Source organism: Chrysochloris asiatica, unplaced genomic scaffold, assembly GCF_000296735.1.
Source record: "Chrysochloris asiatica unplaced genomic scaffold, ChrAsi1.0 scaffold00380, whole genome shotgun sequence".
NCBI classification, from domain to species: Eukaryota; Metazoa; Chordata; class Mammalia; order Afrosoricida; family Chrysochloridae; genus Chrysochloris; species Chrysochloris asiatica.
The window spans coordinates 1366187-1393412 of NW_006408898.1; the positions used below are offsets into that span (position 1 = coordinate 1366187).

Below are 27226 nucleotides of genomic sequence, written 5' to 3' on the forward strand. Positions count from 1 at the left end.
CTCCAAATCATCATGGATTTTTACTATTGTCACAAATATGAAATGCCAGATAACGAGACAGTCGGTAAGTGAGGAATGGGTGTATTTATCATATTACTCTTCTCAGATCATTTCCAAATCCAGGCAATTTAATGGACATTAAGCTGACATTCTCAAGTCAGTTTCAGAGGTTTGCAGAAGCCACCTACCACCTGAATTCATTTTAATAAATGGATTTACAAGGTAATGCAATAAAAACTTTTTAAACTACATGAAAACTATGCTTGCTTTAGTCTTGAGGCAAGTCAACCCTTGAGCATTAAGTAAGTTTCATTTATATGGGTTCCAATCACATGATCTTTTCTGATGAGAACATTTTTTCTGCCATTTCAGATCTGGTCATGATTTCCTAAAAAAGAAAAGAAGATACGCATCAAAAGGCGAATGTTGCTTCCAGAACTCTAACTAAAGTCTCTAATCTTTCAAAGGTCATGATTTTGTTGAGAGCAAAACAACTATTCCACCATATACTCTGAAGTATTCGATATAGAAAATAAAAACTGTAATTTCCACACTAATAATATGAGGGGGCTTCAAAAAGTTTATGGAAAAATTAAATTAAAAGATGATGGAAGTTTTCCACAAGTTTCTTGACACTGCCTCATATATTGTCAATTATTTATCTGAGATGTGCAGAAAATGTCAATTGTCTGCTAGTTAGAAAATATTGGAATCTTCAGTGAGACATTGCAGGAAAGATGCTGAAATGGATTTCTCAGGCAGAACTCATCTAGGGATTTATTTTTGAAATGATAATTCCACGGTATATCTTTCTGTAACTGCAAACCCTGAACTGTTTTGTAGTAAAGTAAATGTTTACTACAGCCTTCTCAAACCTTTCCGTCCCAGCTCAGTCTGACTGCCACACTGACACCCACATTATTTGCCTTCCTTTGCAATGAACTGGGCCTGTCGCTTCTCCTATTCTGCTGTCACTGCACAAACCGGTCCTCTCAGCTGCCACAATCTTCCCTGTACTCTTCTGTTGTAGCAGTGAAAGCTCTCTGCATCCACACTCAATAATTCTTATACTTCAGGCTGCTTCCATATATGACCTATGCTACTTTTATTTTCTTCAAAATACTTTCCGAAATACATGTCCTCGATCCAAATTTCCTTTAGTGAATGAAAATTACATGGACACTATTCAATACCCCAGCAAAATATTGATAGGTATGAGATACAGACAAATTATCATCTTAGTATCTTCTAAACTCTTACCTATATATTTACAATATTTTAGAAAATCATCAAATCAACATATCATAAAATAATTCTTCCCTTCTTGCACACCAACTAGCATTTATCTTAATCTTTTTCAAATAAGGACCATTACTCCAAACTTTATCCACAAATCAATCCACAGTATCTTTCAGTCTGCTCGACTTGTGAAAATCACAGCTCAAAGAAAATAAGCAAAAATATATTTTACCTCATCTGAATCTACTAACACTGGAAGAGCTCTGAAAGAAAAGGGGGGAGAAAAATCCAGTTGACAATGTTGTTGAAATAAATAGCAGTATGTTCTGCATACAGCTGAATACAGGCACGCCTCACTCACTCCTGGGGAGACAGCCCACAGACATGAGTATCTATGTTTACTAACACACACGGAGAAGACTTTTTATAGCAGCACTGCTTTTACTAGCTCAAAACGAAAAGAACCCCAAATGGGTACATTTTGATATATTTATGGTATAGAATACTATATAGCAATGAAAATATGATGAACGACTGAGAGTAGAGTAACATTTTAAAAAAGTAGCTCAACTAATCTACCATAGGGAAAGTCAGGATGGCAGTAGTTGTGGGAAGGTGAGATCCTGAGTGGGGTTAAGATACTGTCATTGTCAAGCAATGCTAACTCTGAGGCTGTAAAGCCTCTTTTTTCTCCCACACCATACTAGATAGAAACTGTATAAATATGAACGAGATGGGTGCAGGGAAAGGACAGAACAATATATAAAATATCACCCTACTTGGTTATTCTGTTGTCTACTGTGGCAACACCTGTATTGAATTCTTGCATGGAACAGAACGCAGACACAGACACACCTTAATAATCATAGTTTGCAGAGGGGCTTCCTAGCATATCCTATCTTCCTATGCTCATGTTTCCCCTCCATACAAAGTTAGTTTGGTTATGAATTAACAGAAAAAAGGATGTTTTACATATGCTTGCGCTTTTCCACAATAGCTAATTAATACAAAATAACACCAATGTGATAACTTAGATATCTCAGAAAACACCCGAGTTCTGTTATTGTTATGTGCCGAGTTGCTTCTGTCTCACAGCAATTCGGAGCAAAGCTGCCCCACAGGGCTCCCTAGGCTGGAATCCTTACCAGATCTTTTCTCCCACCTGGCCTTGTAAATTAGCCACTGAGAACCTTAACCACTGGGCCACCAGAGCTCCCTGAGTTGGTCCTAGGTCACTGGCATTTAAAGAGCTGTTATTTAGTGAAAGAGGAAGGAGAAAGAGAGACTAAACCAGGGCTTTGTTTTCTTGGCATTCCATATGAAGTAAATCAGACAATCATTGGCAATAGGGGACTACAGACATAGGGCGATGTGAGGTTTGGAAAGGGTAAGACAAAGGATGACAACTGTCTTTTAAACTACAGCCCAAATTAAGACTCCAACTTTAACAGAGGATATTTACACATCTGTGAATGAAGAGGGAATATTTTCTTCCACCCACTTCAAATCTTCATCCTGTAGAAAGATTGTTGTAATTAGCATTTGCGTCAATAACACTGAGAGCAAGAAGATTTAAAATTAGAATATAAGTAAAATTCAAACATTTAATTTCAGATGCATGACATTTTTAAAGTCTCTCTAAATTCGTCCTAAAAATTGGCATTTACATCACACAGACATTATGCCAATATTTAGACTTCAGGTTTCTGTTCTTTTTGGCTATAGTCAGATACACAGGTATTATTTTTTTCTGAGAAACCACAGTAAATAAGTATGTATATGTGGTATATATTTAATAGATACACATTTAAATACATATTTATGAATCCTCCTAAATTTTTACATCATGAGTTTATCATTTACTATAATTGTGGAAATGTCTATTTATTTGTGTCCCGTGTCCTTCATGCTCATCTATCTGTCGGAGGCAGGAAAAGGAAAGCATCCAGCTGTGGTATTTACATTTTTTTTTTAAATAGAAATTTGATTTTAGTTTTCTCACTTGTACAAGGAAAAAATAAAAGTTATACTGGATATTTTTGGTATACACTGCAAAATAAATAAAAAACTTGTTTGTGGTCCACTGGACTACTCCATGGCATTCTCTGGCTCTAGTACTAATTGCATCTTGCTAAACTAAGAGAGAGCCGGAATGGCTGTGCTAATATTAACAAGAACCCCAGTTCTCAGAGTGGATTTCAGGCTCCCAATTTCTGACTGAGAACTGAATACACTAAATATAGAGAAACAAAAACTGCTCCCGAAATAGTCTTTAAATATTGAGCTTTAAACTTAGATCCCTAAAATAAAAGGGAAATGCCTTAACAAATTAAAAGCTTATTACATAACGCAACACCAGATCATTAAAACAAATTTAATTTTTAAAAATTAAGTTGAACTAACATAAAACTAGTTTTAAAAACACACACACATTAAATCATAGCAAGCAAATATAATTGTAAGAGAGCAAAATATAAAACATCTATGACAGGCATTTCCATTCTGCTTCATTATCTTCTTAATGATCACATTTAATGCATACAACATTTAAAAACTCTTCTCTGCCCTTTGTTGTACCATTTTATTTAAGCATCCATAGTTAAAAATAAATAAGTAAAACACTTATGCTAATTTTGGTAATACATAGGTAACACAAAGTCTGTTTTTTAACAGCTAACATATGCTAAAATCAGCTAAGTTTTTAAGTTCACATAAGCTTTTGTTATAACACATCTTTTCAAGCTTTAATGTTGTTGTTGTTGTATCATCTGTAGACTCTTGTTAAAAAGCAGACTTGGATTCAGAAGGCCTAGGGTAGACCTGAGATTCTGTATTTCTAATTCAGTCCCAGATGATTGTCCGGTTCTGGTTCCAAAGCAGCTCATGAAAAGTGACGCTCCAGAACAAAGAAATTTCAGGTCAGGTACTGAACGAGTATCGTTACTTGGAAATACATTTTCATACCAAAAAAAAAAAAGCCCCAAAACACCTTAGTAAAAACATGTTCTGACAGTCAATGAATATGACATGCATTTTACAGATTTCTAGAGTATTAAAAGCTGAGAGTCTATTAATCTATACTCACAAAATTATCAGAAGTGGCAGCTTTCACTGTTCCATTGGAGACTGTTTTAGAGGTTCTTAATTTCATTCCTTCAGCTATAATGAGAAAAATTACAGATATAAAATGACACAATATTTTCCTATAGAGCTTCACCTTTAATAAACCAACAAGGAAATAATATTCTTTTTTAAAGGAGAGTTAATGGTGGAAATTTTGGGCAAAGCGTTGGCTTATTATACATTTGGAAATGAAAGAAAGAGGTATAAAAAGTTAATAGATATTAACAATTTTTTACAACAATATCTAGGTTTTGAAGTTCCTAGTTTGAAAATCTAATTTTAGGGGAGTTTCAGTAAACAAATATCCATGTATGTATACACATATGAGGGTGCTTCCAAAAGCACCCATCATTTTGTAACTCTAGTTTCCACAAACTTTCTGAAGTCCCTTTGTATTTCCCCCAGATAACTGAGGATTTTTAAAATCTATAGAATTTTAAATATCATATTCAAGAAGAAAATGTACACTATGTTTTACAGTCCTCGTGTGTTACTGTTATGCCATCAAGTCAATGCCAACTCACAGCTCCCCAATTTAGGGTTTCAGAGACTGCAAAACTTTCTGGAAGCAGACAGCTTCACCATAAATATGAAATGGAAGAAAAAGCTCTTATGCAGGATAGGTTTGGGAAGGAGACTACCATACTTGGAATTCTGCCTGTACTATGCAAGCGTGGGCAAGTTAATACACATTCTATGAATCCGTGCCCTGAACTAAATACTGGGGATAATAATAGTGTCTATCTCACACATTTTGAAAACTTGAGCATATCAAACACACACATTTAAGAGTATGGCCCAAAGAGATTTGACAAACACACATACTTGTGTGACTACCATTTCTAGCAAGATATTTTAACATGTCCATGATTGTCTGAAAAATAAGACCTTTCCAACCAGTGCTCACCCCACTAGAAGCAAATACTATTCTGATTAATGCAGTCGCTGTTCTCTTGTTAACTGCCATAGAATCATAATCTGTGAACTCTACATCCTCTTGGACTTGACAACTTTCACTCAACTTAAAGTTTTATTGAATTTAGTGAATAAATTAAATGATTTATTCATGTTGGAGAAGTTATTATTTTTATTATTGAATAATATTCCTTCATATGAACATACTACAACTTGTTTATCAATTCACCTATTCAAGAACATTTGAGTTATTTACAGTTTAGGACTGTCTTCTGGGCTCGGCTGCTTCTGAAAATGTATTATCTTTATTGTTGGTCTTCTGAATATAACACACCTTCTTTCTCTGGCTGCTTTTAAGATTTTACTTTATCTTTGGTTTTTATCAGTTTGACTATGATGCTAGATGTGCTTTTCTTTGTATTCATCTTGTCTGGGGCTCATTAAACTTCCTTACTCCATGGGTTTCTGCTATTGATCAATTTTGGAAATGTTTTGGCCAATATTTTTTCAAGTATTTTTATGCCCTGTTCTTTCTTTCTTTTCCATCTGGAGTTTAATTATACATATATTAGACTGTTTAATAATGTACAACAGGTCTCTGAAGTTTTGTTTGTTGTCGTGCCGTCAAGTCGATTCCGACCTATAATCACCCTGTATAGGGTTTCCAAGGAGCAGCAGGTGAGCCTGAACCACTGACCTTGTAGTTGAAATGACTTTGCAGGCTGGCACATTAACCCACAGTGCCACACCAGGACTCCTGAAGTTATGTTTACTGCGCTTCAAATCTTTTATCTCTACTTTTCAGTTTATAGAATTTCAAATGTTCACTGATTTGTATTCTATTTTATCAAATCAAATAATCCTAATTTAGTGAATTTTTATTTCTAATATTCTGTATCTTCAGCTTTGGTATTTCTATTTGTTTCCTTTTTTATAGTTTCCATGCTGTTGTTGTATATCATCAAGTTGATTCTGACTCACGTGATTCTGGTTTACGGTTTCTACTGTACCTTGGATTTACTTGATATAACTTTTATATCCAATGTCTGAATTCCCAACAAATGATTGGATGTTGTTGTTAAATGCCATTAAGATGGTTCCAACCCCACAACGACACTCTGTAAGGTTTCCAAGGAGTAAATGATGGGTTTGAACCATCAACCTTGCAGTTAGCACTCCAGTGCTTATCCTATAGCACCATGGGACCATGTAAATAGGGTGTACAGGACTCTTAACACAGAGATTGGCTAATTGTGTCATCACACCAGGTTCCAGTGGAGCCATCTGAGAAGCAGGAACAGATGACCCCAGGACCATCAAGAAAGAACATGAACATAGCGTGAGATCCCTACCTAGAAAAGTGGCGTCAGCCGAGGCAGTAGTATGGAGAGACAGAGCAGCTGCAGGCTTCTAGCAACCCTGTTTAGTTTTCAAGGAGTGGCTGGTAGATTTGAACTGCCAACCTTATGGTTAACAATCTAGTAATTATCCTACAGCACCACACCAGGACTCTTTTGTTGCGATAACATACCATATAAAATGTTTCTGAATATTTTGCAGGAAAAAAATAAAAACTGTGTATGTGACTTTATATTATACGTAAACAATATTTCTGTTACAATATGCAAAATGTTCAAGATAAACAAAACACGTCACTCACTTAAATTTTCAGACGTTACCATGAATTCTTCAACTTCATCATCAGAGTCATCTATTAAGGGCATGAAGGCATATCTACAGCAAAAAAACAAGAAGTAATCTTACCAGCATAATTAAAATGGTTCAGTTTTTAGGTTAAATATGTCTAAAACTGGCATTGTATACAGAAACTCTCTATTTTAAAAGTTTCCTGTGAATTGAAAAAAATAAAATTCAAATTTTTTACTCTCAAATTAGGTTATTGTAAGGAGACTGTGAAACTGGCGCTCTCATACCCTAATGGTAGACATATAAATGGACAAAACTTTTTGGGGATGGATTTTTACAATAATGTTGGGGAAGGGAACTTTCTGCTGCATTCTCCCCCACCCCTCTCAACATATCACGTTTACCTCCCTGCCTACCTCATCCCCTGATTACAAAGAAGGTGCTCATATGACTAGGGGCAGGGAGGGTGTATACTGATCAAGTGACTCTTCTCTCAAATATATTGGTGATAGAGTGTAAATTGGCACAAACTGTCTGGAAGATCTTCTGACAATATCTATCACAGTAAAGATGCATTTACCTTATATTACACTGGTGTGGTGCTATAGGATAAGCACTGGACTTCTAACCACAAGGTCAGCAGCTCAACCTCACCAGCTGCTCCTTGAAAACACTATACAGGGTTGCGATGAGTCGAAACAGACTTGACAGCACACAAAACCCACAGAAGTTCACCAAGATAGATGTCCAAGAACATTCAGAATGCATTGCTTAATAATAGCAAAAATCTAGACACAAATGCCTAGTAGTTGTTGTGAGATGCTGTGAGTAGACTCTGACTCATAGTGCTCCCACATGTACAGAGCAGAGTGCTCCACAGGGTTTTCAAGGCGGGGACCTTTTAGATGCAGATCAATGGGCCTATCTTTGGAGGCACCTCTGGGTGAGTTCGGACCACCAGGCTTTCAGCTAGCAGTTGAACACATAACTGGGTGTTTGTACCACCCAACTACATGTCTAATAATTATAAACTGCTTATATAAATCATGCTACGGTTAATCCTTATTATCTATGGATTCCATACTTAGTGGTTTCTGTCTGTTCTCTACAATGTCATTTTATCCTCCAAATCAACACTAATGGCACTTTTGCAGTCATTTGTGCATATGTGCAGGCTGATGAACAAGTTGAGTCACTCAATGTGCACATTTCTAACCAAGGATGAACAAGGCAATGCTTTTGTTGTTTCAGCTCTCATTGTAAACAAGTGTCCTTTTTGTTATTTAGTGCCACATGATCAATTTAGTGTCACCATTTTCTGGGTTTGCTAGTGATTTTCCTGTTTAAAATGGTCCCCAAGTGTAGTGTTCAAGTGCTGCCTAGTGCAAGATGTAATATGAAGAAAATATATGTTAAATAAGCTTTATTCCGGCATGAGTTATAGTACGGCTGACCCTGAGTTCAATGCTAATGACTCAGTAATACATGAGGTGTCTTAAACAGAAACATACATAAAACAAGATTACATATTATTGATCAGTTGATGAACTATTGGGAACAGAGTCTCATAGGAACCTAACTCTGTATTTTCCTTAAAGACAATGGCTTAGTATTCACAAATTCAGTGTTTGTAATGACTTTATAACTACCACATATAAGGACACTCCACTGGGCATTCATATGATGGAATGCCATAAGGGACTAATAATAATATGACAGTGATGATATGAAAAGATACATTTTACACAAAAAGGTGCAGAACAAGGTATGTATTTATTATTATTATTACTGTATACTTTTTAAAAGGGAGAAATACTTATACTGGTATGTACTTCTTCATTTTATATAATAAACTTAATGGCACATTCCGTTAGGAAGAGCGATGTGGCAAGAGAAGGTGGAGTTTCCCATTACATGTAGTAATCAAGTGCTTTACCATCGTGGCCCCACTCTTCCTTTCCAGCCTTATCTCCTTCTAGTGCAAGTGGCATTAACTAAACTGCATACCTCAATCACCTTCAAAGTCTATGAGTGGGCTTCAAAAAGCTTATGGAGTAATTTTATGATCTTTTTGAAGCCCCCTTGTATCCAATATTTTCCCACACCTCAGAAAAAGTACAGTCTTTTCCATCTCAAGTTTTCACTGTCCTCCTCCATTCCTTGGACTCCTGGTGTGGTGCCTTCCGATAAACACTGGACTGCTAATCACAAGGTTGGCGGTTTAAACCCACCAGCTACTCTGGAAACCCTATACAAGGTCCATGTGAGTCAGAACCCACTCGACAGCACATAGTAACAACTCCATTCCTCACAGAATGTGACAGGTCTAATAGAAATGCGTACTCTTTCAGAAAGTATTCATCCTTCTTCCATTGTCCCTCCAGATTTAGTTTATAAATCTCTTATTTCACTATCTTGCATGTGTTATTTCTATCTTACTATTTGACTGTATACTCCTTAAAGGCAAGGACTACTTTCCTACAGTTTTTATAAATGTGTCTTTGGCACTGTAGCAGGTAATGAACAAGATGCTTGCTGAGTGGAATTTTCCTACCTTAAGCACTGTTGCAGACCGTGTGTAGACTATACAGGCCGCAGGCTCTGAGGAACAAATGAGGCCACTGGCAGTCAATAGCAAATTGTTTTTCATCTTAGTGTTCAGTTATATTTATTAATTTAATACATGGAGCCCTTGATAATCCACAGATAAATGTGATATTTTCCTAAAGCCGAAGACTGTAAAAGTTGCAAGGCCAAGTCTTCCTCCAAAGGATTAACTAAAAATATCTTAGCTACTTCTCGGTTCTTTGTTCTACAGACAAAAAAAACCATCCTCCCTGAATCTCTCCCAAGTGTTAGCTATTCAGCCAAGTTCCTGAAAACCTGGCTCAGGAAGCCGAAACAGCAGGACTCTGCCCAAACTTTTGTCCTTACCTCTCACCTTACTCCAACTGAGCTCAGGGGCTATAGATACGTTAATTGAGCCTGAGAGACCAAGCTGTGGGCCTGGGATTCGAACCAGCGAAGTTCAATGTAAAGCTACCTGAATGTCTGGAAAATTACTGATGTTAGCTGTATCCTGTTTTAGTCCCTCCCAGCTTGGTGTGAAGCTCCTCCCCTAGATAAAACAGAGGCCCAGGCCTCCCCAGCTGTGCATTACAAGATAGAGGGCATGCAGTAAAGATTGCAGGTTAGTGAGTTGCTGCCTGCAGAGGCCACGATGCCTGTACTCCCAAGTCTGCCCACTAGTGATGTATCCACCCTGGCTTTGGGGTGCCTCATTGTCTCCCTTCTTCTGTCTGTCTGTGTATTCTTTTGCTATCTCTATCGCCGCCAGGTATCTCCTCCTCGTGAACCGAACCTCTATGTCGAGGCCAGTCCCCGATAAAGTACCTCTGATTATTTGCTGATGGTCTCCACAAAAACATTATGACAATAAGAATAAGGGAAAAAAGGAAGCTCCAAAATGCATCATCAACCCAGTGTTCCATCCAATCCTATAAAAAGGACAATTCAAAAGTGAAAAATTAATTTTCTACTAAACACAGGTTTTCTCTTCAAATTGTATAAAATTATACGTGACTTTCAAATAACCAAGCACACATTTTTCAGTATAAAAACTAAGAAATTTCAAATAATTCACTTAAAAATATATCCTATCTTTGTGCCTTTAAAATAATTTCTCTACTATGTAGAAAACTAATTACAAGAAATATGTTTTTAAAAGAACAGAAAACATTTCATAAACATTTGACATTTATTCAAATTTGCTGAATAAATGTTAAAAGACTAAATTGTTAATTAAAGTTTTCTATAAAAACACACAAAAAATGTATCCTATCTCTATAAAATGAAAATTAATTCTTCCTTCCGTTTCAGTCTCATAGTGAATCAAGATGAGTAACATGCTAATGTAAAACTACATATTACAGAGAATTTGGAGAGTTAAAGTTTAATGGGCTTCAGAGGAATTTTAACCTGCCTCTATCTCTCAGAAGAGACCAATAAAGATTAATGAACTTCCTCAAAGTTATATGGCAAGTTAGTAGCAGAATTAGAAGCAAGCTGGCAATGGGCACTTTGACACTGATCACTCAATGTCTTCAGAATCTGATGTAAAAATCTCACTGCAAAGATTTTCCCAGTAGCTGATTGTGCTCTTGATAGGACAGATGATTATATGACACGTTTCAAAATATTTCTAAAGGGCTGTTTACATTATAAACATTCCCTTCTATAAACTTTAGGGCTAATTTAAAAATATAGAAACAAAAATAAAATGTAGAGATTCAAGTGAGAAACACTAATTTGTGGGGAGGAGAAAAATTCTGGAAAGTTCAGTCTCTTCTCCGTTTAAATTGTCCCTAAAGTAATGGACAGAAGACCAGGACTGTCAGAGAACTCGCTCTTTGCAATTGTTTATACAGAAGCAGAGACTAGCTGCAAATCTCAAAAAAACCTCAAGAAGGGGTCTTTTATTTTCCAAGACTAAGAAATGTTTCTTCTTTTGACCAAAAGTTATGACCATCGAGAGAGAATATCTCCTGAATTTTCATAAGAAGTCTACCATGCCATAAAGTCAAACTTAGCATTTAGAGTCTCACTTATCAGGGGCATATTGAAAACTATACAATGATCTAATTTCATGGTATGCAGAAAGAAATATAAGAAAAAGATTTCTTGTTATCTTAAAGTATACAAAGAGGTAATTCTCTTCCAAATATACAAAAATAAGTTAAGAAAAGGAAATGACATTATTTCATTTCAGAAAGAGTCAATCCCAGGATCATCGAGAAGGAAGACCATGAGATCCTACCTAGAAAAATGGTGACAGCAGAGACGGTGGCAGAGGCAGGGAGAGACAGAGGCCCAGGACTGAGAAAGGCTGTGTGCCTGTGGGCAGGAGGCTGGCTTGCAGAATGTGCCTTTTGAACATTTAAATGAGTATGTATTTTTTCTTTTGTATGGTGATGGTGGTGCTTATGTGCTGTGGAGTCGGTTCCAACTCATAGTGACCCTGTACAGGGTTTCCGAGGCTGTAAATCTTTACGGGATCAGAAAGCCTCATCTTTCTCCCACGGAACAGCTGGTAGTTTCAAACGGCTGACCTTACAGTTTGCAGCCCAATTTGTACCACTATGCTATTTATGCTTTGTTAATCTGTGAAATAAAAGATTTAAATGGGGAACTACAGAAAGGAAATAGGATAACTGTTGTTGCAGGGAGTGGATTGTAATCACTGAAATGAAACAGTGTATGATTTGTTGAATGTAAAGCTGATGATCTTGTCTATAAACCTTCACTAAATTCACAATAAAAAGTTTAAATAAAAAGAGATGTAACAGAAAAAGATGACTTAGGAGGACCTTTTGACATTCATTATAAGGCGGCAAGAGATTTTACAATTCTATAGAAAATAGTTTAAAGCAAACAGCAAATCTCTACTGTAATTATGTCTATTTACAAACACAAACTAAAGTCTTCAAAATACACAAAATAAAATTGTATAATTAAAAATAACTGCTGAAGTACAAAGGTTATACTTACCGATTGGCATTTTGCCATTCTAAATGTCTTAGTTGTCCATATCATAAAAACTACAGAAGCTGAAATACAAACAGTTACCTTTAAAATAACACATCATATTAATTATCATAATTTATGATAAGAAAAATTAAACAGCTTACCCAATACAGCAAATATCAGCGTATTTGTAAAGTGTCTGTATAAAGAAAATTTCACTGTGTTCTTTCTTAACCTTAGAGTCTTCATCGTTTGTGCCAAACTTATGAAAATGTGAAACAAGTTAAGGAAAAACATTTTGAATAGGAATAAATAGTTAAGATTCAAAACAAAATAGGAATCATCTACTATAACAAAATCATCTACTAACAAAAATTCTCACCACCGGACCAATAAACAATATTCTTATCAATGGAGAAAATATTGAAGTTGTCAAGGACTTCATTCTTCTTGGATCAATTATCAACACTCATGGAAGCAGCAGTCAAGAAATCAAATGACGTATTACATTAGGCAAATCTGCTGCACAAGACCTTTTTAAAGTGTTGAAGAGCAAAGATGTCAGCCTGAGGACTAAAACCCATGCCATGGTATTTTCAATAACCTCATGTGCATGCAAAAACTGGACAGTGAATAAGGAAAACCGTAGAAGAATTGATGCTTTTGAGTTATGGTGTTGGAGGAGAGAATACTGAAAGTGCCATGGCTGCCAAAAGAACTAACAGACCTATGTTGGAAGAAGTGCAACCAGAGTGCTCCTTGGAGGCCAGGATAGCCAAACTTGGTGTCTCATACTTCAGACATATTGTCAGGAGGGATCAGTCACTGGAGAAGGATATCATGTTTGGTAAGATGGAGGGTCAGAGAAAAAGAGGAAGACCCCCAGCGAGATGGATTAGCAAAGTGGCAACATCAACGGGCTCAAGCATGGCAACAACTGTGAGGTTGGCCCAGGACCGGGCAGTTGTTTTGTTCTGTTGTGCACAGGGTCACTATGAGTCGGTAACCACTCAATGGCACCTAACAACAAACTATATTTCTAAAGTTAGTACTAGTAGATATAGTTCTGAAAATATGAAACTAGTAAAAACATGTGTTGTTAGTAAGAGCTGTCAAGTCAGTTCCGACATATAGTGACCCTGTATAAGGTTTCCAAGGAGCAGCTGGTGGGGTTTGAACTGTTGACCCTGTGGTTTATAGTCCAGTGCTGATTCTACAGAAAATATTATCTTAGCCAACACTGTACAACCATAATACTGACTTTATTACAGATTTTGCTTTGTAACTTACCGTCATATGAACAGAATCCACAAACTTCAAGGAGAAAGCGCAGGCAGGCAGACCTGTGATGTGTTCTGTCACGGCCAGGCTCCTGCAGCACAGGCCCGTGCACACACTGCTGGCTCTGAGGAGCCTCTAACAGCTCACCTTGTAACAGGCCATTTGGCTTGTGCTTTCTGTCTTGGTTTATTCATTCTAACCTCTCACTCTCCCAGAAGGATCATAAGGATGAAGCGAGATCAACTACCAATTCTGTTTTCTCAATTAAAAAAAGGAAATATACCAAAACAAAACTGGACCCTGGTCAGGACTACTGCCATAGGGAGAATGCTTTAACCATAAGCTCTGGCAAGCTTGCAAAGGTCAGGCAGAACACAAGACTAAAAAGAACCAAGTGTGAAAGAGTGGATGGTGTGGCTAGATAGTTGATCATAGACTGTTGTTTGTTAGGTCAGCCAGTTTACAGGAAGGGCATTAAGCAGAGATAGGCTGAGGGTGAGGTAGGTCACATCAATGTTCAGGGATCTAGAGGAAGGAGAGTGATCAAACAAGGTGTGGTCTAGCCAAGCATTTGGTCCAGATTGATCAAGGGGTACAAAGTTAAGCTAATCATTTATGAAGTAAAAGACTGGGAATTTGGAGGGCTGGTTTCTGGCCTTGTCATAGTCAACAAGGAGTTGTTGTCAGTTGCATCTGAGCTATATAGGAAAGGGTGGCTCTTTGAAGTAAACCTTTCCCTGGAACATAAAAAGGAGTATGTGTGTGTGTGGCAGGGAGAGGGGTGCTGTACTGGGAGTGATCGTCACAGTTTTACAGAATGCAAAGCTGGTATAAAGTTCAACACTCTTCAGTATGCAGAAATAAACAGAAACTCTATGCCCTCCAGAGCAATGTAGCTGGGAGTCTAGTTAGATCTCACTGTTCTTAAATGAGACCTCCTTCCTCTTGGAGTGCACCAACATGCCTTGCTTATGAAGCAAACACTGGCTCACATGAATTCACTTCTTCTCTGATAAATGTCCCAAAATAGTAGAGTTGTGCAAAAGAACTGAAGTGGCAAAGTTTGCACTTGTGCCTTTTTTTAAATCCTAAAAAATCTCATTAATCAAGCACTTCATGATCATACTAAAATTACTTAACTAAGACTGTTTTTGCAATTTTTTTAAATGACCAATAAACTGTAAAATAACCCAGCAATTTTAACCAGTGGCAGAAATTTAAAAAACGCAAATACTTTCATTATTTCAAAACACATTAAGACCAATACTTTATGAAAATTCTTGACTTAAACCAATTTTCTGGGTAAAAACGGATCCATTTAATCATTCAAAAGGATTTATTAAAAACCAATGAATAAATGGATCAAAATCAAATTTGAAACTGCCTAAGCCTTCACAAGACACTATTAAATTGAGGTAAGTTTTGAGTAATTTCTCCCAGCAAAGAAACAATGAAAGCAAACAGGTCTCACGCTGCTGACATGAAAGTCACCGCGAAGCTGCAGCTGCACCGGGAAAAGGATATCCACCAGCATAAACCCGAGTCAAGGAGAGAGAGGGGGAGGCTGGCTAGAAGAACAAGATCAGAATCTTGTGCCTGCAGCAAAATAGCAAAAATAAAACAAGCAAAAAGAGGACGGGCCTAGGTGAGAATTTTTTTTTTTTTTTTAACTTTAGGCTAATTTTTTTCTATGATTTAGAAATTAGATCCTTAGAGGATCGGTTACATTGTTAATCAAAATCAAGAGAAGCAGTTGATTTTGTATCTAGTCCGCTTCTTTTGCTTGTAATTTGTAATCACTTCAGAAACCCACTATTTTTTTTGTACAGGGAAAGCAAAATTTCAATTTTAACGCTGCATGCAAAATCTGAAGGCAAACTTTTGAAAGTTCAGGTTCAAGCAAAAATAGATACTAGATTCCCTGTCTCTCACATGTAAAACATGAACCAAGATCATCTTAATTTCTGGATTTCCTTATGACTGTTTTCTCAATTTGGCTCACTAGGTATTAGAAGGGACCAAAATCAATGCTGCCCACAAAGGTGATCAATTATCCCCACTCAAATCCAGACGGACTGACAGTTCTTTTCTTTGGAATGTTCTGACAAGTTACATTACTGCTTTCCCAATGAACTACTTTGTAGAGGGTTAGGAACAAGATTTCTTTGAAATACAGGATTGTAAGTTATCAAAAAAGATGAAACATCTTTTTCTTTTAAGTAAAGTCCACTTGCTTAATTAATTGAAGGACAGACTCTTAAACTTGCTAAAGGTTCCAGGCATAAATAATATTAGAAGTAAGACAAGTGACATTAAGACCCTGTGACAGTAATGCGGAGGACAACATCTAGGCCCACCCCCTCTGCAATTTTGCCTATGGCAAGTGCACTACAAAACAGATACTTCTTTGCCAGTCTTCAGACAGGTAATGAGCTGCACAGGGCAGGACCAGCCATCCCTGGGGACGAGGACTCTCACCTCAGAACTGCTATTCACATGCAGACTGAGTAATGTATAGCACACAGTTTTAGAAATAGAATGTACAATTTTTTAACTACAGAAAATATGAAAAACTACACTAGAGCCAAGTATTTATTTTTATCACTGAGAAGATCCAATTTAACTGCAATTGATTCAATATATTTGGGCTCTAAACTGAACAGAAGTAGATGATTCTCAAGCAAGTTCAGTTAAAAACAACTCTTCCAATCTGGTGCTAATTCTTAACTGTCATTCATAGACACTTCAGATGTCCAGGGATCTAGCTTAGGACGAGTCTGCATGTAATGCTGCAGTGAGTACAAAAGCCCTTGTGTGGGTAGATGTGCTTATGTTTCATGGAGAAATTCCATAGCTCTCTTTAAAAGGCATCACTGATCCAAGGACCCAAAAAAATGTTGATAACCACTGCTTTAAATTGTAAGAATAATTATTTTATATTGATGGGTGCTTTTTTCTATTGGTACTATATTGATAATTCAAAACTAGGGAATTTAAAGACAAGCAAGACTGGGATTGGAAAAAAACAAAACTAAGGAACTCAGAAAGGAGCCCTGGGCCACAATGGTTAAGGCACTTAAATATTTGCTAGCTGAAAGGTCCATGGTTCAAATCTACCAGTGGCTCTGCAGGAGAAAGAACTGTCAATGATTCCATCAAGATCACTGCCTAGGAAACCTTTGTTGTTGAGTGCCGTCGAGTTGATTCCGACCCATAGCAACCCTGTGTAGGGTTTCCCAGGAGCAGCTGATGAGTTTGAACCACCGACCTTGCAGTTCAAACGGCTTTGCAGTCTGGCCATTAAACCACAGCGCCACACCAGGACTCCTAGAGGACAGTTATTTTGTTGTTGTTAAGTGCCGTTGAGTTGGTTACGATTCACAGCAACCCCATATAGGGTTTCCGAGGAGTAACCAGTGAGCTTGATCTACCAACCTTGCGGTTCAAACCAAATTTACAGTTCAGCACATTAATCCACAGCGCCACACCAGGACTCCTGGGGACAGTTATACTCTGTCCTATAATCAAAAAACTAAACCCACTGCCACCAAGTCAGTTCCAACTCATAGCAACCCTACATAGGAACAGAGTAGAGAGTAGAGGTGAATCCTTTGGGGAGCACAGAGCATCATCCTTCTGGCGAGTTTGAACCGTGGACCTTTGCATTAGCAGCCCAGCATGTAACCCACTGTGTCATCAGACCTACTGCTATATGGTTAGTATAAGTTGGAAACAACTCAGAGGCAAACAAGAGACTCAGAAAGCTACATTTGCTACCATATGTAATAGAGATACAAAAGATAAGCTAAGGAGTCTGGTGGCGCAGGGGTTAAGAGCTCAGCTGCTAACCAAACCGTCCCTGGTATCAGTCACTCCATGGGAGAGAGATATGGAAGACTAATTCAGTAAAGATTATACCCTTGGAAGCCCTATTGGGCACTTATTTATAGTCTGTCCTGGTGTGGCACTATTTATTAATGCTCTGGATGGCAAGGTTGGTTTAACCACAAAGCCAGCGGTTCAAGTTCACCGGCAGCTGGAAACCCTATATAGTCACTATGAATCGTAACTGACTCCATGGCACTTCACAACGACAACAACACAGGGTTACTATAAGCAGGAACCAACTTGATGGCAATGGGTTTTGGTTTTATATATAGGGAAACAGAGAAATTCAAGTGCATGGGCCCTTCCTGTGAGACATAAAGATGAGAAAGTGTTAAGAAATACAAGGAAAACAATAAAAGCTGAAAAGACATAAATATCAAATACACTGAAAACAGAAAAGTACTTGGCATAAACAAAATCAGTAGGAAGGAGTTTCAAAGAAAAGTACATATATGTAGAAGAAACCGAGACAAGTATGTTCCGGGATCTGCTTAACCCTGAATTCTGCTCTGACTGAGTCATGAGGCTGCCAATCAAAAGGCTGGTGACAGAGGAAAACACAAAGAAATGCCCAGACTCAACCCGAGTCACTGAGTCAGTGCAGATCCAGTTACCGGTGCTTCTAAAACTTCTCCTGCTTACTGTGTCCCCTGCTATAATGTGGCTTTTGCCCCACCACTTCTTGTTGTCCCATTCTGACCCAGCAGTGACCACAGCTGGATGTATAGAACCGGCCGCTGATGACCATCCCTCCTTACCGAAGTCTCAACAGTTGTCTGGCTCTCCAGCCTCTCCCCTCAGATTCTCCTTCCACATACTTTCCCTCCCCCTAGCCATGTTCCTGGTTCTTCTTTCTTAATGACCTATACATTTTCCTTGGGCCAACAGCTACAGATGTAGCCTTTGCTCACACGAAAAGGGTTTCCATTACCAGTCTGAGTCGTCTCCCAAAATCAGGCTTGACTTTCCAAGTCTCTTCTTCATCCTCATGCCCTGGACAGCTCAAACCTCATCCATTATGGCTCCTCCTTCATTTCACTGCTTTAAGAACAGCTACACTACCCTCAGCCACTCGAGTGAGACATGCGTCTTCTGTTCCTTCTTTTGTCAGCCAGCTCAGCCACATCTGTTATTTGGAGTCTTTCATATTTCCCCTACTCTATTTCTGATACCCAATATCTCTTCTTTGTTGTTGCTGTTGTTAGGTGCCATCAAGTCAGTACTGACTCATAGAGACCCTACGCACAACAGAACAAAACACTGCCTGGTCCTGTGCCAACCTCACAATCGTTGCTACATTTGAACCTATTGCTGCGGCCATTATGCCAATTCATCTCGTTGGGGGTCTTCCTCTTTTTCCCCGACCCTCCACTTTACCAAACATGATGCCCTTCTCCAGGGACTGGTTCCTTCTTTGGACCATTGCAAATGACTCCTGCCTGTGGTTTCTCCTCTCCAAGTTACCCTCTGCCATGACTGCATTCTACCACAGCTTTCATTTTGTAGCTCACAGGTTCAGCATCAGTTGTCCTCTACATCCTGCCTTCAGAAGGAAGTCTAGACCTGAGGTTACTCTGTCTTTCTCCTCTGGCACCAGTCCCCAGGATTCTCCCACACATGCTCTCTTTCAGGCCAGCTACCTGGAATACTCTGCCTTTCTTCCTATGATGTTTTCAACTTCCTTTTCATGTTTTCAACTGTTTGCTCCCCTCATTTCTTACCAGAATACCCTTTCTCCAATTGTTTGCTTAGTAAACTGCTATTTGTCCTTCCAGTCTCAATTTAAATGTCACCAACTCTGTGAAGTCTTTCCTGGTTTTTCAGGTTTAGAATTTGTTTTTCTCTTCCCTCCATTAAAGTAGCATCTCTGTAAAACAGTAATTACTATTGCTGTATTGCTTCTAGTAATGCATTTGTATCCCCTATCAGACCATGAGCTCCTGAAGTGATGACATTATTTTTACCCATGCTGCCTCAGTACAGGACACACAACAAACACTTAGATCTTTACTCAGTTAAATAGAAAAAAATGAAAATACTCATTGTCTGAGTTTATGAGTTGCTACTTTTTCTCCTTCGACTAAATTCCTATCTTGAGGTAACAATGACGGAACTACATCTCTTTGTACTATTATTATAAATTAAAAGCATTAAAAACCTGCTTTCAATGATACAACAAACTTTTTAGAAAGATATAGCAAAGGATATGAACCATATAAAAATGGAGTCAATGACTGCTAAAATAATATCACCCAAAACAACAGCTAAGTGGGTAGAGCCCTGAAAGAAACAGAAAAACAAGAAAACAAAAATGGAATGGAATCATTGTGCTATAACATTTATTATCTGATAATGAAAAACAATTTAGCTTATCTCATCATTTACAAAAGTATTTATATAAAAGATTTCTGTTTTCTAAGAATTAAGTTGCTTTGGCAGCAACAGATGTTAATTTTGGCATCAACTTATCTGATGGTAGTAATGTAAAATTGTATAATGAAATTGTCAGTAAAAAGCAACCCATTCCAGCCTGCCTTGGGCCAGTCTTTTTAGTCTCTTCCCACTCCCCATGAAACAGAGAGCCAGGGCTACTAACAGGTCATCAAACGGACTCCTGCTCTTCCCTAGTGCATGTGAAGGGAAAAAGACAAACAAGGACAATCAGGGAACCGCATACAAACTAACCACACATTCGACATCTACTCTGTGACTAATCAAGTGTGGACGGAGAGTTTTATTTATTTTTCCTATTTCCTTTCTAGCAGAGCTTAATTTTCTGTGAATTTTATATATATGTGTGTGTGTATGTGTATATGTACACACACACTAAGAATTCATTATTATGTAAAGGTGAAAGTAAATACATTCAAAGATTAAAGGAACAGGTGTCTCTAACACCAAATGCAAATGAATCCAAGACAACAGGAAGTTTTTTTTGAACATCAATGAACAAATGTCCTGCTTTCAAGAACACATCAAAATATGTGACATAAACTTAAGTGGCAATATACAGATGAACCAATCTCTGTGCAGTGGTCTATTTCTCTATGTACTGCAAAGGACACTTTTGGTAATACTTGTAAGGTTCTGTAATTAAAATATAGTAAGTTTCTTCATCATTTCACCATTTATTAAGAAACCCAGAAAGCTAGAAATCGTAACATAAAATAGTCTGACCTTCACTACAAAATAGGGAATTGCTGCCTATATTGTCACTCATTTTTCTCTAAGAAAATTTTCTTTTCTTGTTTTTCCCACAGTGATAGATGCTTAATTCTCAAATTAATGAATTTAAAAGAGACAGACAAACCTTAAACAAGTGAAACTTAAAGAGAGATGAAATGTAATGTTTATATGCTTGAAAGGCATAATTAGCTACCTGTTCCCTTTACACATTCTTAAATCAAAGGTTGCCGAACACATAAACATGCACAGACTATATAATGACAGATAAAACACTCTTTCAAAAGAATGACATCCCAGAACATTTCAGGGAGGGAGCTAATTCCTGGGATGGCATCACATGCTCTCTTCATAACGTTATCATTTTAAGAATGTTCTACCTAGCTTTTTCTCTTAAGGAAGTATTTTTTAAATGGAACTATTCCATGGGAACAAGTTCAAATTGGGCCTTCTGCATAAGTTTCCAATCTTTAAAACTTCATCTTAGGATATATAAAGCACAACCAGACTTCACAGCACCAACTAAAGAGGGAGGTAGAGGAGTTATGTCATCTTTACCCCAATGACTCTCATCATGCCTTCAAGAGCTGCAAAGATAAAGTACAGAACCCCCAGGCCAATCACTCGGTGCATGACTGTTCCCAAACGAGGCCTGGAAGAGGAAACAAAGACACAAAACAAGCATGAATAACAAGGACAGTGTATCTGAATGAAGTTCTGATAGGATAAGCAATGGACTGCTAACTGCAAGGTCAGCAATTCAAACCCACAAGCTGCTCTTTGGACACCCTAGACAGGATAGCTATGAGTTTAAACCAACTCGACAGCACTTAACAACAATCTGAATACAGTAACTGGCACCCATTTCCAGGGAAGTCCCTATCTAATCAAATAAATTCGCCTACTCCTCCCTTAAGAGGCTTTCGGAAAACCACATATTCCCTGGGAAGAAAGCAAAAACACCTGAAGTGGTGGGGATTTTCTTGAAGTGTCGGAGGACTGGGCAGCTGAAATGTCTGTCATATAAGGAATGCAGAAGTTGTTGTTGAGTCCATTCTGACTTACAGCAACCCTATGTGTGGTGGTGATGTGCCGTGGAGTCGGTTCCAACTCATAGAGATCCTGTACAGGCTTTCCAGGCTGTAAATCTTTATGGGAGCAGAAAGCTTCATCTTTCTCCTGCGGAAGAGCTGGTAGTTTCGAACTGCTGACCTTGAGGTTAGCAGCCTAACCCGTAATAACACTACCAGAGCTCCTTAACCTGATGTGTGCCTGACAGTAAAACTGTTCCATAGGGTTTTGAATAGCTGCTTTTTCAGCAGTAAATCACCAGGTCTTTCTTCTGAGGAGCCTCTGACTGGAATTCTACCTCCAGACTTTTGATTATCAACTGAGCAATGAGGTGTTTGCATCACCCAGCGGCTCTAATGAACATACCCCGGGTACTACTTCCATGGACTGGAAGAGTGGATTGATGAAAGCTAGAAAGGTAAGTATCATCATCTAATAGTCACTGGGAGCCCGAGTGTGGTGTAGGACTAGCAAAGGACTGCTAACCACAAGGTTGGCAGTTCAAATCCACCAGCCATTCCTTGGAAATCTTAAACAGGGTTACTAAGAGTCAGAACTGACTAGACTGCACTTAACAACAGTCACTAGATGGAGCGCAGAAGTTGAGTGCTTGGCTGACAACTGAAAATTTGGCAGTTCGAATCCAGCAGTTGCTCCATGGGAGTAAGACGTGGCAGTCAGCTTCCATAAGGGTTGTTAGTCTTGGAAACCCTCTGAGGAAGTTCTACTACGTCCTGTAGGGTCTCTGTGAGTCGGAATGGACTTGGTGGTAATGAAGTTTTAATAGTTGCTGGTAGAGATTTAACTTCGTTTTACCAGTATGAGTTAAATGTAGTTCTGGAATCTTTTTTGGTAAGAGATCATTCATTGAGCTTATCATGAGGGCAAAGAAAGCAGGCCATTAGGAGAGTTCATTCCATTACCTCCCTTCTGATCCCTGCCTCTCAATACCCAAAACAGAACTGAACTTTTTTTTTTCTTTTAAAATAAGAACTGAGAAAATACAAAGATGGTGACTGTTAAAATTAATAATTTGAAAATAGAACAGGTATCTCACGACAGTTAGAAATCATAATTTATTGCACATATAAAGATTCCCAGAAATGCTCCTTTCAGAGTAATTAAAATAGAAACTGGTCTGCAGAAATATTTACGTGACAAAAAACAAAATTTAAATAAAAAGTAACATATGTAGCTTAGACCTATGATTATTTAAGTTGGTTATTCAGATAATAATTCATTGTAACTAGTGAACTAGAACATGCAAATAGCCAAACTACTACTGCTCTTACTTTGCAAGAATTGAGAACAAGAAGCTGACAAGTGAAGGGATTCATGCCCTTACACATCAAGCACAACCCCCTATTCCTTTTATAGCAACTAATGCCACAGGAAGAGTTCATAACCCGAACACGGAGGCACCATCCGATTCAATAAGTCTTTGTGTTCTGTGTATTAATTGAGGCCAAAAAAGTATCTGAGAAGGAATCCCCACAAACAAAGGCCAAATGTGGGGTGTGTGCGTTCCTAATTAAAACTTAACTACACCAATCCTGAGCACAGGAATTTGCATACGTACATTCACTGTACATTTACTGAGTGCTACTGTGTGTGAGGCACTGTTCTGGGGCCTCAGGGCACAATACAAGCATAGCTCTCACTTTACGGAAGCCCCATTCCAGGGTGGGGAAGCAAGAGACAACGAATACTGGTATGCACCTCCAAGATGAGGGGAATGATCTTTAGGTGAGAGATCATGAAGAAGACCCCCTCTGGGAGGTACAGTGATGCAGATATCTCAAAGATGTGAGGGCACAAACCCTTCTTGGGACCTGGGAGAAGGTTATAAGCAGAGGCCTGCATGACTTTGTGGGGGTGTACTAGTTGTGTTTAAGGACAACAACCACAGGAAAGCTAGTAGGATGGAGCAGTCATCAAAGGGGAGAAGTGTAGGAATTCCAAGAGATAGTTGGGTACCATATCTTAAATGAAGCCCGGGTGTGGCACTGTGGGTTAACGTGCTGGACTGCAAAGTTGGTTTGAACCAAAAAGTTGGCAGTTCAAACTCACCAGTTTTTCCTAGGAGGCCCATACAGGGGCACTATGGATTGGAACTGACTCAATGGCACTGGCACTCAACAACAGCAACAACATCTTAAATGCCACAGAAGAGAATCTGGGTTTCATTGAGTGAACTGAGCAGCAGATGTGAGTTATGATTTAAGGATCAACTTGTCCTCCACTGTGAGGAGAAAAGACTGTCAGGAGACACAGGCAGAAGCAGGGAGAGCAGTGAGGAATCTCCTGGAGTAGTGCAGGAAGGAGAAGGTGGTGCCTTGAACCTGGGTAGGGTTCCTTCTGGATATATTGTTAAGTCAGAGTTATTGAAGTGGGTAAGAGAACTCCGAGAGTGCAGGTCCCCAGAGCACAAGTCCGAGGCCTGAGCCAGAGGCTGGAGCACTCCAATGCTGGAAGCCAGGAAGAGGAAGAGGGTCAGTAGAGGAGACTGAAAAGCAGCAGCAGCCAATGAGGTGACAGGAATAAAGAAAGCGGCCACCTGGAAACCAAGCCCCGCCAGTGCACCTGGATGAGGGCTGGGAGGCACTATTTGACTAGGTAAGGAGTGGTCCCCGTGACTTTGACAAGACCAATCTCAGTGGAGCAATGGGGCAAAACCTCTTTAGGTGAGCTCGAAAGGTTGGGAGAAGCTGAGTACAGAGGAATTATTTGAAAGTTCTGCTGAAAAGAGGTGCCAAAAATGGAGACCAAAGCAAAGGATGAAAAGACAAAAGCAGACATATGCTTTTGAAGATGGTAAAAATAACAGTATGCTGATGGAAATGACCATTAGATAAGAAAACAGATGATGCTGCTAAGTGCCATCGAGTCGGTACCGACTCATAGTGACCCTATGCACAAGAGAATGAAACACTGCCTGGTCCTGGGCCAACCTCAAAATCGTTGTTATGCCTGATCCCATTGATGCTGCCACTATACCAATCCATCACTTTGGGGGTCTTCCTTGTTTTCTCCGATCCTCCACTTTACCAAACATGACATCCTTCTCTAGGGATTGGTCTCTCCTGACAATATGTCCAAAGCATGATAGACGAAGTCTGGCCATCTTGGCTTCCAAGGAGCACTCTGGCTGTACTTCTTCCAACACAGATCTGTTTGTTTTTTTGGTAGCCTATGGCACTTTCAATATTCTCCTCCAATACCATAACTCAAATATATCCATTCTTCTACGATCTTCCTTATTCACTGTCCAATTTTCACATGCATATGAGGTTACTGAAAATACCATGCCTTGGGTCAGGTGCACCTTAGTCTTCAAGATGAAATTTTTGCTCTTCAACACTTTAGTCTTGTGCAGCAGATTTGCCTAATGCAATACATTGTTTGATTTCCTGACCGCTCCTTCCATGAGTGTTGATGGTTGATCTGAGTAAAATGAAGTCTTTGATAACTTCATTTATATGGAAGTTGTTTATTGGTCCAGTGGTATTTTTATTTTCTTAACATTGAGATGCAACACATACTAAAGGCTGTGGTCTTTGATCTTCATCAGTAAGTATTTTAAGTCCTCTTCACTTTCAGCAAGCAAGCCTGTATCATCTGCTATTGCAGGTTGTTAATGAGTCTTCCTCCAATCCTGATGCCACATTTTTCTTCTTAGAATTCAGTTTCTCAGGTTATTTGCTCAGCATACAGGTTGATATACATATGGTGAAAGAATACAACCCAGGCACACATCTTTCCCAAATTTTAAACCAGTCAGTGTTCCCATGTTCTGTTCGAACAACTGCCTCTTGGTCTGTGTACACGTTCTTCATGAGCACAGTTGAGTGTTCCGGAATGCTCATATTTCACAATTGTTGTCCATAGCTTGTCATGATCCACACAATCAAAAGTCTTTGCATAGTCAATAAAGCACATGTAAACATCTTTCTTGTATTCTCTGCTTTCAGCCATGACCCAGCTGACATCAACAATGATATCCCGTTTCATGTCCTCTTCTGAATCTGGCTTAAACCTCTGGAAATTCTCTGTCAATGTATGGATGCAGTTGTTTTTGAATTTTCTTTAGCAAAATTTTGCTTGCATAAGATATTAATGATATTGTCCAAGTAAATTTACTGACCACTAGAGCAGTTTCTTTGTCAGATGATAGTTAACGGGATTTAGAACAAAAGGACAAGGGCAGGAAAGCACTCCAGATGGTCCAAATGTGGGGAGGTAGATTTAATGGCTAAATGCATCAAAATTCTCTTCAGATGGCTTCTATCTACACAGTGAAGAACCCGGGTCAGCTGAGAGTGATGAGGGTAGGTGCTGGATGTTTGAGGAGAGAAAAGGGATGAAGTGGTATCGTGCAGAATAGAAAAGTAAAGAAAATAAACTGAGACCTGCCAGCAGCTGTAAGGACTGTTCCTCAAAGTGTAACGGTCATGAATTTAAAGTGAGGCTGGGAAGCACAACTGATGTCCTCAGGCAAATTCCACCACACAAGCCTGGGCCTGAAGCAGATGGAAAGCTGGATTTATTAAGGCTGGGCTTTTGTCAAGGGAGGATGATAAAGAGAAAGACAGGTGGCTTGGTGTGTACGCAAGGTCGCCAGTACCCTGCTGGACCACGGAATCTAAATCGAAGGGAGAATGTGATGACATGAGAGGGAGAAGGTCAGTGAAAGGTATTAGGATCCAAGACCAGAAGTCAAAGGATAGAGTTGAAGAGTTAGAGAAAGTCAATGGTAGACACAGGAAGTGACAGTTGAAAAATGGATTGCTTAAAATTAAGATTATGGAGAGGGTACAGTTATACATAATCACAAGGTCTGCAAAATGACCTTGGAAATCAGTAGCTAAATTCACAGGAAGGGCAAGATTAGCACACATGAGGAAGTGAGATCATGTGACTCCGAGGACCATCCATACAGACACTGAAACCTTTAGGCATTCTGACAGGTGAAGGGCTGAGAGAGAGACTGTGAAGCAAGTGATCCTATTTAATAGCTTGAGCTTTTGGAATCAGAAAGTTGTAGTGAAGAAGGAAGAACAAAAAGCAATGAGAATAAAGAGATGAGTCCTCCCACCTTCAGACTAGTTTTACTTACAAGGCCAACAGGAATATAGGATCCTTAGGGGTTAACCAGGTCATCATATTTTTCTATCTGTTTAATCCTACTCCCTCTTACAACTCTCCTATACAAGCGTAAAAGCGTAACTGAACTGTCTAGGAAAGAAAAAATCATTTTGATTTCAAGAGTCATTTTAGAAGGCAGCAATGAAGAAACGGGCTGAGTTCAACCACAATCCATAGACTCCTGTTGACGTGGAAATGAGAGAGAGAAGAG

The 27226-nt window shown here is 38.8% G+C and overlaps 1 protein-coding gene across 1 annotated transcript in view; it reads right to left on the minus strand.

Annotated features, from left to right (window-relative positions):
• Nucleotides 1-328: 328 nt before the first annotated feature.
• Nucleotides 329-27226, minus strand: part of TMEM87B (transmembrane protein 87B) — a 73988-nt gene continuing 47090 nt past the window's right edge. The window contains exons 11-20 of the mRNA XM_006876449.1: nucleotides 21358-21451; nucleotides 19825-19896; nucleotides 12612-12720; nucleotides 12472-12530; nucleotides 10318-10421; nucleotides 6938-7011; nucleotides 4325-4398; nucleotides 2702-2754; nucleotides 1472-1502; nucleotides 329-388 (exon numbers count right to left, since the gene is read on the minus strand). Coding sequence (XP_006876511.1) covers nucleotides 329-388; nucleotides 1472-1502; nucleotides 2702-2754; nucleotides 4325-4398; nucleotides 6938-7011; nucleotides 10318-10421; nucleotides 12472-12530; nucleotides 12612-12720; nucleotides 19825-19896; nucleotides 21358-21451 — 730 coding nt within the window. The remainder of the gene's footprint in view (nucleotides 389-1471; nucleotides 1503-2701; nucleotides 2755-4324; nucleotides 4399-6937; nucleotides 7012-10317; nucleotides 10422-12471; nucleotides 12531-12611; nucleotides 12721-19824; nucleotides 19897-21357; nucleotides 21452-27226) is intronic.